The 12,392-nt window shown below is 43.7% G+C and overlaps 1 protein-coding gene and 1 long non-coding RNA gene across 6 annotated transcripts in view; one reads left to right on the top strand and one right to left on the bottom strand.

The window, feature by feature from the left end:
* DPP4 (dipeptidyl peptidase 4) overlaps positions 1–8,648 on the bottom strand; it is an 85,368-nt gene extending 76,720 nt beyond the window's left edge. For 2 of the 3 annotated variants that reach the window (XR_004441738.1, XM_033231300.1), the window contains exons 1-2: positions 7,924–8,648; positions 7,339–7,426 (exon numbers count right to left, since the gene is read on the bottom strand). Coding sequence is in view for 2 of the 3 variants with exons in the window: in XM_033231300.1 (XP_033087191.1) it covers positions 7,339–7,426; positions 7,924–7,932 (97 nt within the window). In the remaining variant the exon portion in view is untranslated. The remainder of the gene's footprint in view (positions 1–7,338; positions 7,427–7,923) is intronic. The other variant, XM_033231301.1, reaches the window with a different exon arrangement.
* Positions 7,386–10,649, top strand: LOC117094947. 3 transcript variants are annotated; one of them, XR_004441740.1, is made up of 5 exons: positions 7,386–7,523; positions 8,730–8,887; positions 8,990–9,055; positions 9,152–9,218; positions 9,306–10,649. It is a non-coding gene; the product is annotated as an uncharacterized LOC117094947 (long non-coding RNA). The 3 variants fall into 3 exon arrangements; XR_004441739.1 differs by having other exon boundaries at positions 9,152–10,649; XR_004441741.1 differs by lacking the exon at positions 9,152–9,218 and having other exon boundaries at positions 8,990–9,097; positions 9,349–10,649.
* The last annotated feature ends 1,743 nt before the right edge of the window (positions 10,650–12,392 follow it).

Raw genomic sequence — 12,392 nt, 5'->3', positions numbered from 1 at the left:
TGTTTTTGAATTGAAAAATATTGTCTCTGGCCACTGTAGGACCTTGGCCCTGAAGAGGTTTTAAATCTCATACTAAAAGAGGTTTATGCCTGTAATCAAATAGTGTAAGACTATAATAGAGAAATAAGAGTCATCCATGACACTTATGGAGATGAGTTTGAGCAGGGTGGGCTTTAGAACAACTGAGGAAAACAAGAAAAGAGGGTTCCACAGAAATGGCATTAGGGCCCCAGGGGCCACTAAGCTCAGTTTTGGGGTCCCCGGTTTTAAGAAGTCAGGGAAAGGGTGGATGATAAGACCTGCTTGATACTCACCTGTCCTACTCCCTCTACCTCAATTATGTATCCTGAGCCACCATGGCTCCTGAGTGCCATGAGTAAAATATCTGGTGGCTTTGGCTCTGTCTTACATTACCTCCTCTTCTAGGGCCTTAGATGCTGAATTATGTGACCTGAACTCATAGGTCTACTTGCTTCCTCACTGAACCAAATAATTAAGAAATGTGCACATTAATGCCCCCAGTTAAAGAAAGCACATAGCTTATCTTCAAAATTTTAAAAGCTTCCTAGGAAGTTACAATTTTGAGGAACAATATAAAACAATACAATGTTTGGCAAATAATAAAACAGTTTACTCAGAAGTTCTAATTTCATGGTTTTAGGTTACTCTCAAATTGAGAGACACACCCTCTTTTGGAGGTCGTAATGGAGCTGTGAAGACTAAAGGTAAAAATATTTACAAGATATTGATTTACAGCAATGAAAGGATTAGCATCCAACCATAAAGTAATGATTAAACATTAACTCCAAAAAACTCTCACCAAGACATTTCTATAAATTAGCCATTCAGGGGAACCAGCAGGCTCAGGGAAGGTTGGTAGCCAAAAAGTTTGCATTCCCAAGATCCAGTACTTACTTGCAAACCCCTAAACTTTCACATGTAAAAAGTCAAGATATTAATATATCTCTCTAACATGAACTTCTCTGTGAAGATCAAATGAAATAATTTAACTTACATCAGAAGCAAAGCAAGTGTAATTTAGTGCAAGTAAGTAAATATGAATCTATTATTACCACTAATACTAAAAATCAAAACCATTCAAAAGCTTGAGATGTCAGTCATTGCCTATATACATACAGCTTTATATGAGAATGAAGACAGCAGAAGTAGGCTCTTCCTCAGGATACTGAACACACAGAGATTATGAAGGGGTGGCCTGCCCCTCCACACCTGTGGGCGTTTCTCGTTAGGTGGAACAAGAGACTTGAGAAAAGAAATGAGACACAGAGACAAAGTATAGAGAAAGAAAAAGTGGGCCCAGGGGACCGGCGCTCAACATACAGCGGACCCACGCTGGCACCAGTCTCTGAGTTCCCTCAGTATTTATTGATCATTATTTTTACCATCAAAGAAAAAGGGAAGTGGCAGGATAATAGGATCATTGTAGGGAGAAGGTCAGCAGTAAGACATATGAATAAAGATCTCTGTGACATAAGTTTAAGGAAAAGTGCTGTGCCTTGATATGCATATGTAAACATCTCCATAAACCTTTTTAGCGCATAAAGAGCAGCATTGCCCTAGCAAGTCCCACCTTTCACCCTAAGGCAGTTTTTCTCCTTTCTCAGTAAATAGAACATACAATCAGGTTTTACACAGAGATGTTCCATTGCCCAGGGACGGGCAGGAGGCAGATTCTTTTCTCTATCTCAACTGCCAAGAGGCTTCTTTCCTCTTATACTAGTCCTCCTCAGCACAGACCCTTCACGGGTGTCAGGCTGGGGGACCATCAAGTCTTTCCCTTCCCACGAGGGCATATTTCAGACTATCACATGGGGAGAAACCTTGGACAATACCTAGCTTCCCTAGGCAGAGGTCCCTGCGACCTTTGGCAGTGTACGTGTCCCTGGGTACTTGAGATTAAGAGAATGGTGATGACTTTTCACAAGCATACTGCCTTCGGGCACTTGTTTAACAAAGCACATCCTGCACAGCCCAAAATCCGTTAAACCTTGAGTCACCACAGCACATGTCTCTTGCAAGGACAAGGTTGGGGGTAGGGTCACAGATTAACAGCATCTCAAATACAGAACAAAATGGAGTCTCTTATGTCTCCTTCTTTCTATATAGACACAGTAACAGTCTGATCTTTCTTTTCCCCACAGATTAGAAGCCATGAAATGATAATATAGCTATGCAAATGAGAAGTTATAACAATTATGCCAATATGGCCAAGTTGATTTTATACTTGATTACAAGCTGACAGAATGATATGCAGTTGAACAGTACTGAGTGTCAGCTGTAAAGTCACATTGCCTGAGTATGAATCCCAACTTTGTGGAACTTTAAACAAGTTCCTTAACTTCTTTGATAGTCATTGGAGCCAGCCTCCATCATGGTTCCCAACGATCTCCACCTCCTGGTATTTATGCACTTGTATAGTGCCCTCCCACGTTGTATCAGGGTTGGTCTGTGTGACCAATAGTACACAGCAGAAGGAATGATATACCTGCCACTTCTGAGGCTAGGTCATAAAAGGCAGCTCAGTTTCCTGCTTAGTTCCTCTCTTGGATCCTTCATTCTAAGGGAAAGTAGCTACCATATTATCCTAAGTATAATTTCGTGCAAGTAAGTAAATCTGGACCTATTATTACTACTAATACTACTAAACAGAACCATTCAAAAGCTTGAGATGTCAGTCATTGCCTGTATACAGCTTTATATAGGAATGAAGGCATCAGCAGTAGGCTCTTCTTTAGAACGTTTAGCACACAGAGATTAGAAGTCATGAAATTATAATATAATTCCCACATGGTGGGGAACTGGGGCCCATACACTAGGGAACTGAAGCCTCTGGCTAACAGTCACATGAGTGAACTTGGAAGGGGATCCTTTAGCTCCAGTCAGGCTTTCAGATAACATCTTGATTACAACCTCATGAGAGACCCTGAGGCAAAACCACCCAACTAAGCCACTCCAAAATTCCTTATACACAGAAACTATGAGATAACAAATATTTATTGTTTTAAGTTCTGAGGCGATTCATTACACAATTATAAATAACTAAAGTATCCCCTCGAAGTTTTTATAAATCTTCTGTAGGAATGGAGAGGGTAATAGTACCTCTCATTCAAAGAGTTGTTCTTCGAGTTAAATGAAAAATACATTGAAAGCCCTCAGCCCCAAATTTAACACTTAATAAAAGTAAATGCATATTCGCTATTATTGTATGCTTGCTTGCCTTCTCTTCCTCAAGTAAGGCACTCCTGCATGTTATTTACAGCCATGTTCTCCATGGGCCTCAGTACTTTCTTCAGTCATAAAATTTGAAAGACACGATCCATCTCCACTCTTTTTATATTATCTTTCTCTGACCATCAACTGGATAAATAGTCTTCATTTTCTCTCTCTTTCTGATCCTCTTTGAGAAGAGAGGCAGAGATTTCTAAGATAGAGAAACTTAAGGCATATGTTATGGCTAGAGAAGCAAAAGCCAAAATAACTGGCCTGAAAAAGACTAACTTGCTGACCTCATGAGCATTCCACAAAGGTTGACAATAGTTAACTGAGCAAGCTGGAGTCAGCTCCAGTTTTTACAGAGCATACTGTTTAGAAATTGTCCCCTGAAATGTACAAAGCTTTCATTCAGGCTCATTTCTGTGCTTTTAAACCTGGAAGAGATCCTGGACTTCCTCAGGCAAACCTCATAGATGCTATCTTTTCTCTCTGATTATTCCTGTCTCCTTCACATTTGGGTTTTCTCTTATTACTGATGGATACTGATGGGTGAGCAGTCAAATTTCCTTTCCACCGAAAGAAGGTGTAGAGGAAATTTACTACTTAAAGCAGTGAAAAGAGCAAAAGAAGAGATATAATTCTATTCCATAATAAAATTCAGTAATAATAAAACTATTTGACAGATAACCAAATATTTCCAATTTCAGCATATAATATAATATAAAAGAAAAAATAAAGAAATCATAAATGCTGCGTGAGAATTTTATTACCCCTAAGCCATGAAGAGTTCTACAATTCCATACAAGTATTTTTATATATTTCTCACTGATTCTTGAAGAAACTGAATGCTTACATATGCAATATCCTCCTATAGTAGGATGATTGAAAAAATTTTAAAACATACAATCATTTATTATATACACAGAAGAGAGTGAACTTTTAATTGTGCTTGGTGAAATGAATAATCTGAATTCAAGGAGTTTTTATTCTTAAATATATGGCAATAGTCCAGTATTAAGCCTCTCTCTCTCTCTGTCTCTCTCTCTTTCTCTCACTCTCTCTCTCTTTCTGGCTCCCCACTCACTAGCCCCCCTCCTGTTCTGGGTGTGTCTAGTTTTGCTAAAGTATGCATTTCATATGGAAATACTTGACCTCTTAAATCAACCTCTTAGGAGATGAACTTGGGTTTGCTTCCTCCTTCCTTTTGGCTGTTTAATGCTTTAGTTTTCCCGTAATTTAGGTATTTGCTTTGTTTTTCTATCAAATTCCTTTCCTTCTTTCCTTCTTCCTTTCCTTTCCCTTCATATTTCCTTTCTCCCTACTTCCTTCCTTTCTTCCTTCTCTGTATTTGTTTACTTGAAAGCTTGATTGACAACATAGAGGGCATTTCTTGGGTGATGACTGACTTTTTTGTAAGGAATGCTGACCTTTATTGTGGCACAGCCCAGGAAAGGTATTGCTGATTTAGTGAAAATGCTGCATTCTTGAGCTTTTATCTTTATTCCTATGATAAGGCAGAAGTGTTAACAAGATGACTTCCCTTTTTTCCTTAAACACACAGACATACAAATTAAGAAATACAGACAAGAAATAACTAGAGTGGTAAATAAATAAAGCCACCATGAAACAACATCTCCACCTGGCTGTCCAAGAGATATCCTTAGCTACCCTCTCCTTCACCTCCCTCTGTTTAACCAGTTACTGAAGTCCAGTCATTCATATTTCTGAGTAGCTCTGGAGCCTCCATATTCTGACCTATACTGTAAGTGCCCTGGGCCATTTCCCTCACTTCCCCCTCCAGTGTTGCTCCATTGCAACTCACCTTCCCACTGTCATGGCCAACAGTTCAGGAGTGCTCAAAACCTCATTCACTGCATCATCTCCAACTTAGAATCAAATTCACTCTCCTCTGGGGCTCTGGATCCTTTCATAATCCCTAACACGGGATGTGATCTCATGTCTCTGTGTTGAAACACAAGACATTCACATTTTCTGGAATATCTTATCTCCAGAAACTGATGTTAACTATTCAAGCTTCTCCACAAAAGAAACTTCTTATAAGAAGTCTCCCGGCTGGGAGCAGTGGCTTACACCTGTCATTCCAGCACTTTGGGAGGCCGAGGTGGACAGATCATGAGGTCAGGAGATAGAGACCATCCTGGCCAACATGGTAAAACCCCATCTCTACTAAAATACAAAAAATAAGCCGAGCATGGTGGTGCGTGCCTGTAGTCCCAGCTACTCGGGAGACTGAGGCAGGAATCCGGGAGGCGGAGACTTTCCCAGAAGTGTTCCTTCTGACCTCCAAAGCAGTTTGCTCAGGCACCTCTAAGTTATCCTTTTGAATCATAAGAGTAGTTATATGGAAACAAGTGAGTCTCTCAGGAAGTCCCCCTCAAGAGACCATTCTTGAAATGTGTTCAAATTTCATTTGGAGAAGACAGCAGGTGCTGTTTAGCAGAAATGGCAAAACAGCTCTCCCCGGCCTGTATACCCTACCTAGCAAAACAAAATCCTCAGAGTTAACTACAGCAAGCCTCAGATCCCTAGGGCATTTCACTGGCCATCTCAAGTGGCTTATCAAAATACAGTATTCCTTTCAACTTGCTTTAACGGAAGTTCTGATAATTACAGTTTTACCCAAACTTCCAGCAATGCTGTGATGCCTCAGTTATGTTTTGGAGACAAACAGGCTAGACAGATTATTTCTATTTATATATATGTGTGTATCCACACATACACATACACACATATATATGTAAAACAAGTCGTATCTGTTTGCATATTCCCACCAGCTTATACAGTTCTTGAGGTCGGGGCCTTTATATTTATATTTATAAAATTTAATCTTTGTATCTGCAGCAACTAACACAGTGCCTGGAACATAGTGTAAGCCTGTAAGCCCTATATTTATCAATTGTACGACTAGCACATTCTTCTCCCACGAGGCTTTGCATGTATGGTTTATACAAAATGTTGCTTTATGAAAATAGTTATATTCTAACAGTCCACAAAAAAGAGTCAAGCTTAAGTGGACTGTCATTTAATGGTATAAAATAGTAGCAATCACTGGTTTCTTCAAATTTCACTAGCAGTAAGTCAACCCATTCAGTTATTTAACCTTTGGCACCTTTGCCCTGGCCTTGAATTGCACAGCAAGCATGGTTTTCATAGCTCCACAAACTAATTCTGAACTGTCATCCTGAAATCTAGATAAGATTCCTTGAGTATGCAAGCACAGACTCTACATTCCTCAGTTGACTAAACCATCCAGAGAGAATCCTTTAACTGGTTAATTTGTTGTGTGTAATCCTGAAATGAAGCAAGTGTTTAAAAGGAAAGTAAGGCCAGGGGAGACTGAAACTAGTAATTCTCACTTGCTTGCATCCTACAGTGAGTATTCCATTATCTGAGTGTTATACATTTAGGCAAGCTAAAAAGACATGAAAGTCTTTAAGTAAAAGAATCCACCAAAACATCACTGATTCCAGCCCCTTCTGAAATATTATCATGTATACCAGCTTTATGATTTAGCTCTGCAATACTACTAAATTGGTCAAATAATTACTTCCCTGTCTCCCCACCCTCCAACTCAATTCTCACCACCCTTGAGGGAAAACAATCTGGGTTCCTCGTGCAACGACTTTTCTCTCAACTGTATTTTGGGGCTTGCTTTCTCATTTTTCCTATCCACTTCAGATATCCTTACTGCTGTCTTTGGGTTCTTTAAACATTGCCTTTTTTCCTTTGCAGATCACACCTAAAAACTTTTCTTAAAAATTATGTGTAAATCTAAAACTTTACAAAGTAAATTTAAAATTGAAATTTTTAAAATCCCGACTCTCCCTAATTTCAGGAAACATGCATTTATCACACATAACAAGACGTGAAAGCGGCAAGAGTTGAAGCCTAAACACTGAAGACCCCGCGAAGTGAATCCAGCTGCCGCTCTGCAAGCAGCAACAACGCCTGCGAAGCCTTCTCAGCTACATCTCGGGGCACTGGTCCAACCTCCCGCAAAATCCCTCGTTTCCCTTCGCGTGGTAAGACGGAGGCTGACCTGAGCTCCAACTGTCCTATCTTTTTCAAATGTTTCAAACTTACTGCCTTTGTTCAGCAGAACCACGGGCACGGTGATGATGGTGACAAGCGCAGCAGCACCCAGCAGTCCCAGGAGAACCTTCCACGTTGTCTGCAAGCCGGGCAGATCAAGTCCAATTAGAGGTAAGCGTGTGGCCCCAGTTTCCGTAGGAGGGTCGGAGCTGCTCCAGAGGCAGCAGGATTTGCAGGTGGGAGTGCGTTAGAAGAGGGACACCGTGGACTGGGGGTGGGGGTGGCGTCTGGAGTGCGCCAGTCGGAGTTCTCTAAGGCGGGTGCCCTTGAACTTGTGCCTTCAGAGCACATTAGTGTTGGTTTCTCTACCCCTGCCTGAGTTCAGGCCTGCGATTTGTGGGTGGCTTTCCGGGACATTTAAAGCTCTACGCCAGGGTCCTAGCAGAAACCAGAGTCCGAGAGCTAAGAGAGAGCTCTGGGGCGTCCCTTCACCTGTCAGAGTGTAGTCTTGGGGCTTCCGCCTAAGGGAAGTCCCTGCTCCGGTTTCGCCAGCTTTTGGGCCATTTGGGGAGTTTGGCGAAGGGGATCCCCACAGCTCGCCCCGTGGGCTGGGGAAGTGCATGGCGCGGAACTCACCTTCATCATCGGCGTCTCCTCGGAAGTGTGCGTTCAGTGAAGGAGCGCAAGCAGAAGTCACAGCGGGCGGCGGAGAGGCGCGTCCTGCTCCGCTGCTCCGGGCGGTGGAGTCACTCGCCGCTGGCAAGTTTCGGCCCCGAGTTAAACATTAGTGAGCGCCCAGCCCGCAGGGTATAAAGGCGCCTCGCGTAGGCTGCTGGACAGGCGGCGCGGGAGCAGGCGCGCGGGGCGCGGGGCACGGGCATCCCGGCCGGGGGGAGCCCGCGAGGGCCCCTTGAGGGCGGTGCGGGGCGCTGGGCGGCAGCCGGGGCGCTGGGTGGGGGCCCAGAGGAGCCGTGGGGGAGGGGAAAGGGCGCGCGGCCTCAGATGCGCAGACCCTGGGTCGGCGACGCGGGGACCCTGTTCCCTCTTAGCTGAAAAGGACGTCGGCGTTCAGCTCCTCCAACCTCGCGTGGACAGGTGAGGGACCGAGGCCCAGAGAGGGCAGGGGGCTTTGGTAAACTCACACAGCTCACCACTGGCAACTGAAACTAAAACCCAGGCCTCCGTCTCTTGCCAGTGAAAGTTATGTTAGGAGGCAGTGAGGTGTCTAAAGCTGTATGAAAGGCAAAGAGAAAAGGTGATTGTTCCCTCATGAATGGCCCTTGGAAGCTGAGTATCTGGATTCACCCTCCCCAGAGAATTTCCCGATTGTCTTGCAGGCTTACACACTCATCAAGATGCCAAAAATAATGACAGTAACACGTATGTGGAACTTGACTTTTTCCCAGGTGCTGCTCTAAGCATTTACTGTGTTTGTTTTACAGGAAGGAAGCCTGTGCACAGAGAATAAAAAACTTGGCCAAGCTATTCAGCTAGGAAGTTGTAGATCCTAAATTAGGAGTTCAAGGTCTTAATGGCTAGTCTATGCGGCCTCTCATCGTTCAGTCCTTTTCAAGGGTTTTGGAGAAGAGTAAAAGATCAGGTATGGCTTCTCCCTCCCCCAGCTCCCTGTTATTATTCCCTGAAGGGTTATTCATTCGTTCATTCATTCCTACATCCTCCCATTTATTCCACTCATCCACAGATGTTTGAGAGGTTACAATGTGCCAGCCTCTCTTCCAGGTACTGGAGATAAAGTGGGACAAGAGAGGTGAGGTCTGGACCCTTGGCACTTTCACGATAAAATACACAGGTAAACATTTGCCTTTAGTGCCCCCCCCCCCATTGATTACTTCCACTCTTGCAGATAAGAGGATCAGGCCTTTTCAGCTTGTCCACTGGAGCTGAAAAGCAAAGCCTCTCTATCAGTAGAGGTAAAAGATTAAGAATGCAGAGTCCTATGGGGCATTACCACATGATTATGAATTAATTCAATTTTCCATCTTTTATTTCCAATCCAGACATTGCTTTTGAACTCAGTCATGTTTTCCCCTTGCCCACTAGTTGCTTGTGATACATCAGTATCCTCACTCACCCCCAACTCCAGAGGCTGAAACTGACTCTCCTCCTCCCTCTTCCAACTGCTGATGAAGGTGAGTCAATGGTGTTACTGGACCTGTGAGCTGATGCTGTGAAGAGAGGCCATCTAACACGGACTACGGGGAATGGTGCCACAGGGGCCTCAGTGCTGCCCTTTGCTCTCAGCATTTTGCTCACTCAGCATTGGTGGTAGCCACATCAGCCTCGGTGAAGGAAGTCCAGAGAGTTGAGCCTGTGCTTCACCTCCATGCTAGCACCATGGCACTCACTGTACATTCAGCAAGCTCCAAGGAAGCTAACAGGAGGCTGGCTGACATCCACGGGACAGGTCAATTTGTTCTCTGGAGGGCACTCCATGAGACGCAAATATCTTCACACCCTGTGCCCATTTCAAGAGACTCTTTCACATGCCTCCCCCACCTTGACCTCTGTGTCACCAGTCTTTCAATCTTGTTTTTTCCAAATCCTTAAGGTAGCAGCTGGCCAACACATTAGCCACCACTGATGAGTCAGTGTAGATCTTACATCAGGCCATCTCTTTTTCCTTGCAAAATAGAAAAGCAGATGTTCTGCTCAGAATTCTGTTTGTTGGTAAGATTTCCCCTTCTGCTGTGCTTCAGGACATCCCTGGGAGGGACTCTGATGCAGCAGCCATCTACTTATTGCTAGTGCCAGCTTACTTTGTGTAACTTTGACTCCTTTCCCTCATCTGTTGCCTGGTTATAGGAACCTCCTTGTGAAGCTATAGGTGTGCACTGAGAGACATTGAGGCAGTGGGAGAAGGCATCATAGAGTCTAAGTTTTCTGCTAGTCTGAGTTTCTTGTGTCTTGTGGACCTGATGGGCTTATCTCCTTTATCATGTAGATACAATTTTCACTTAATAATAGAATGTTCCTGCAAATGCCCAATTTTATCATGTGGTGTATTAGGCGACACTCAGTTCATCAGGGTAGCTAGGTTGTGCAGTTACTTGGTGTTATGGTGTTATGGATTGAATTGTGTCTCCCCAGAAGGTATATTAGAATCCTAACCTTTAGGACTTCAGAGTGTGACATTATTTGAATATAGGGTCTTTACAGAGTTAATCAATTTAAAATGAAGTCACTAGGGTGGGCCCCAATCCAATATGACTGATAATCTTATAAAAAGGAGAGATTTGGATACAGAGAGAGACAGAGTGAAGATGATGTGAAGAAACACAGGAAAACATGGCAGCTACAAGCCAAGGAGAAGCTTGCCGTATGTGTTCATCTGTTCTCATGCTGCTAATAAAGATATACCTGAGACTGGGTAATTTATAAAAGACAGAGTTAATTGACTCACACTTCCACATGCTGGGGAGTCACAATCATGGCTGAAGGCAAGTGAGGAGCAAAGTCGTGTCTTACATGATGGCAGGCAAGAGAGCTTGTGTAGGGGAACTCCCCTTTGTAAAATCACCAGATCTTATGAGACTTATTCACTATCACAAGAACAGCACAGGAAAGACATACCCTCATGATTCATTTACCTCCTACTAGGTCCCTCCCACAATACATGGGAATCATGGGAGCTACAATTCAAGATCAGATTTGGGTGAGGACACCACCAAACCATATCATTCCACCCCTGGTCCCTGCCAAATCTCATGTCCTCACATTTGAAAACCAATCATGCCATGCTAACAGTCCCCCAAGTCTTAACTCATTTCAGCATTGACTCAAAAATCCACAGTCCAAAGTTTCATCTGAGACAAGGCAAGTTCATTCCGCCTATGACTCTGTAAAATCAAAAGCAAGTTAGTTACTTCCTAGATATAATGGGGTTATAGGCATTGGGTAAATACAACCATTCCAAATGGGAGAAACTGGTCAAAATGAAGGGGCTACAAGTGCCATGCAAATCCAAAATCCAGCGAGGCAGTCAAATCTTAAAGCTCCAAAATGATTCCTTTGACTCCATGTGAGCATCCAAGTCATGCTGATGCAAGAGGTGGGTTCCCATTGTCTTGGGCAGCTCTGCCCCTGTGGTTTTGCGGGATTCAAGCCCCCTCCTGGCTGCTTTCACAGGCTGGCATTGAGTATATGTGGTTTTTCCAGGTACATGGAACAAGCTGTTCCTGGATCTAACATTCTGGGGTCTGGAGGACGGTGGCCCTCTTCTCACAGCTCCACTAGGCAGTGCCCCAGAGGAGACTCTGTGTAGGGGCTCATATCCCACATTTCCCTTCTGCACTGCCCTAGTAGAGATTCTCTGTGATGGTTCTGCTCCTACAGTACACCTCTGCCTGGGCATCTGGGAGTTTACATTCATCCTCTGAAATCTAGGCATAGGTCCCCAAACCTCAATTCTTGACTTCTGTGCACCCACATGCCCAACACCACATGTAAGCTGCCAAGGCATGGGGCTTGCTTCTCTGAAGCAATGGCTTGAGCTCTACATTGGTCCCTTTTAGCCACAGCTGGGACACAGGGCACCAAGTCCCAAGGCTGCACAAAGCAGTAAGGCCCTGGGCCTAGCCCATGAAACCGTTTTTGTCTCCTAGGCCTCCTGGCTTATGATGGGAGGGGCTGCATAAAGTCCTCTGACTTGCCATGGAGACATTGTCCCCATTGTTTTAGTGATTAGCATTTGGCTCCTCGTTTCTGCAGGCAGCTTGAATTTCTCCTCAGAAAATGGGGTTTTCATTTCAATTGCATCATCAGGCTGCAAATTTTCCAAACTTTTATGCTCTGCTTCCCTTTTAAATGTAAGTTCCAATTCCACACCATTTCTTTGTTAATGCATAAAACTGAATGCTTTTAACAGTACCCAAGTCACCTCTTGAATGCTTTGCCGCTTAGAAATTTTTGCCAGATACCCTAAATAATCTCTCTCTAGTTCAAAGTTCCACAGATCTCTAGGGCAGAGGCAAAATGCCACCAGTCTCTTTGCTTAAACATAGCAAGAGTCACCACTGCTCCAGTTCTTAACAAGTTCCTCACCTGCATGAGACCACCTCAACCTGGACTTTATTGTCCATATCACT

The sequence above is a fragment of the Trachypithecus francoisi genome, unplaced genomic scaffold, assembly GCF_009764315.1.
Source record: "Trachypithecus francoisi isolate TF-2019V2 unplaced genomic scaffold, Tfra_2.0 Lachesis_group13, whole genome shotgun sequence".
In the NCBI taxonomy this organism is placed as follows: domain Eukaryota; kingdom Metazoa; phylum Chordata; class Mammalia; order Primates; family Cercopithecidae; genus Trachypithecus; species Trachypithecus francoisi.
This window is presented reverse-complemented; position numbering and strand designations above follow the sequence as displayed.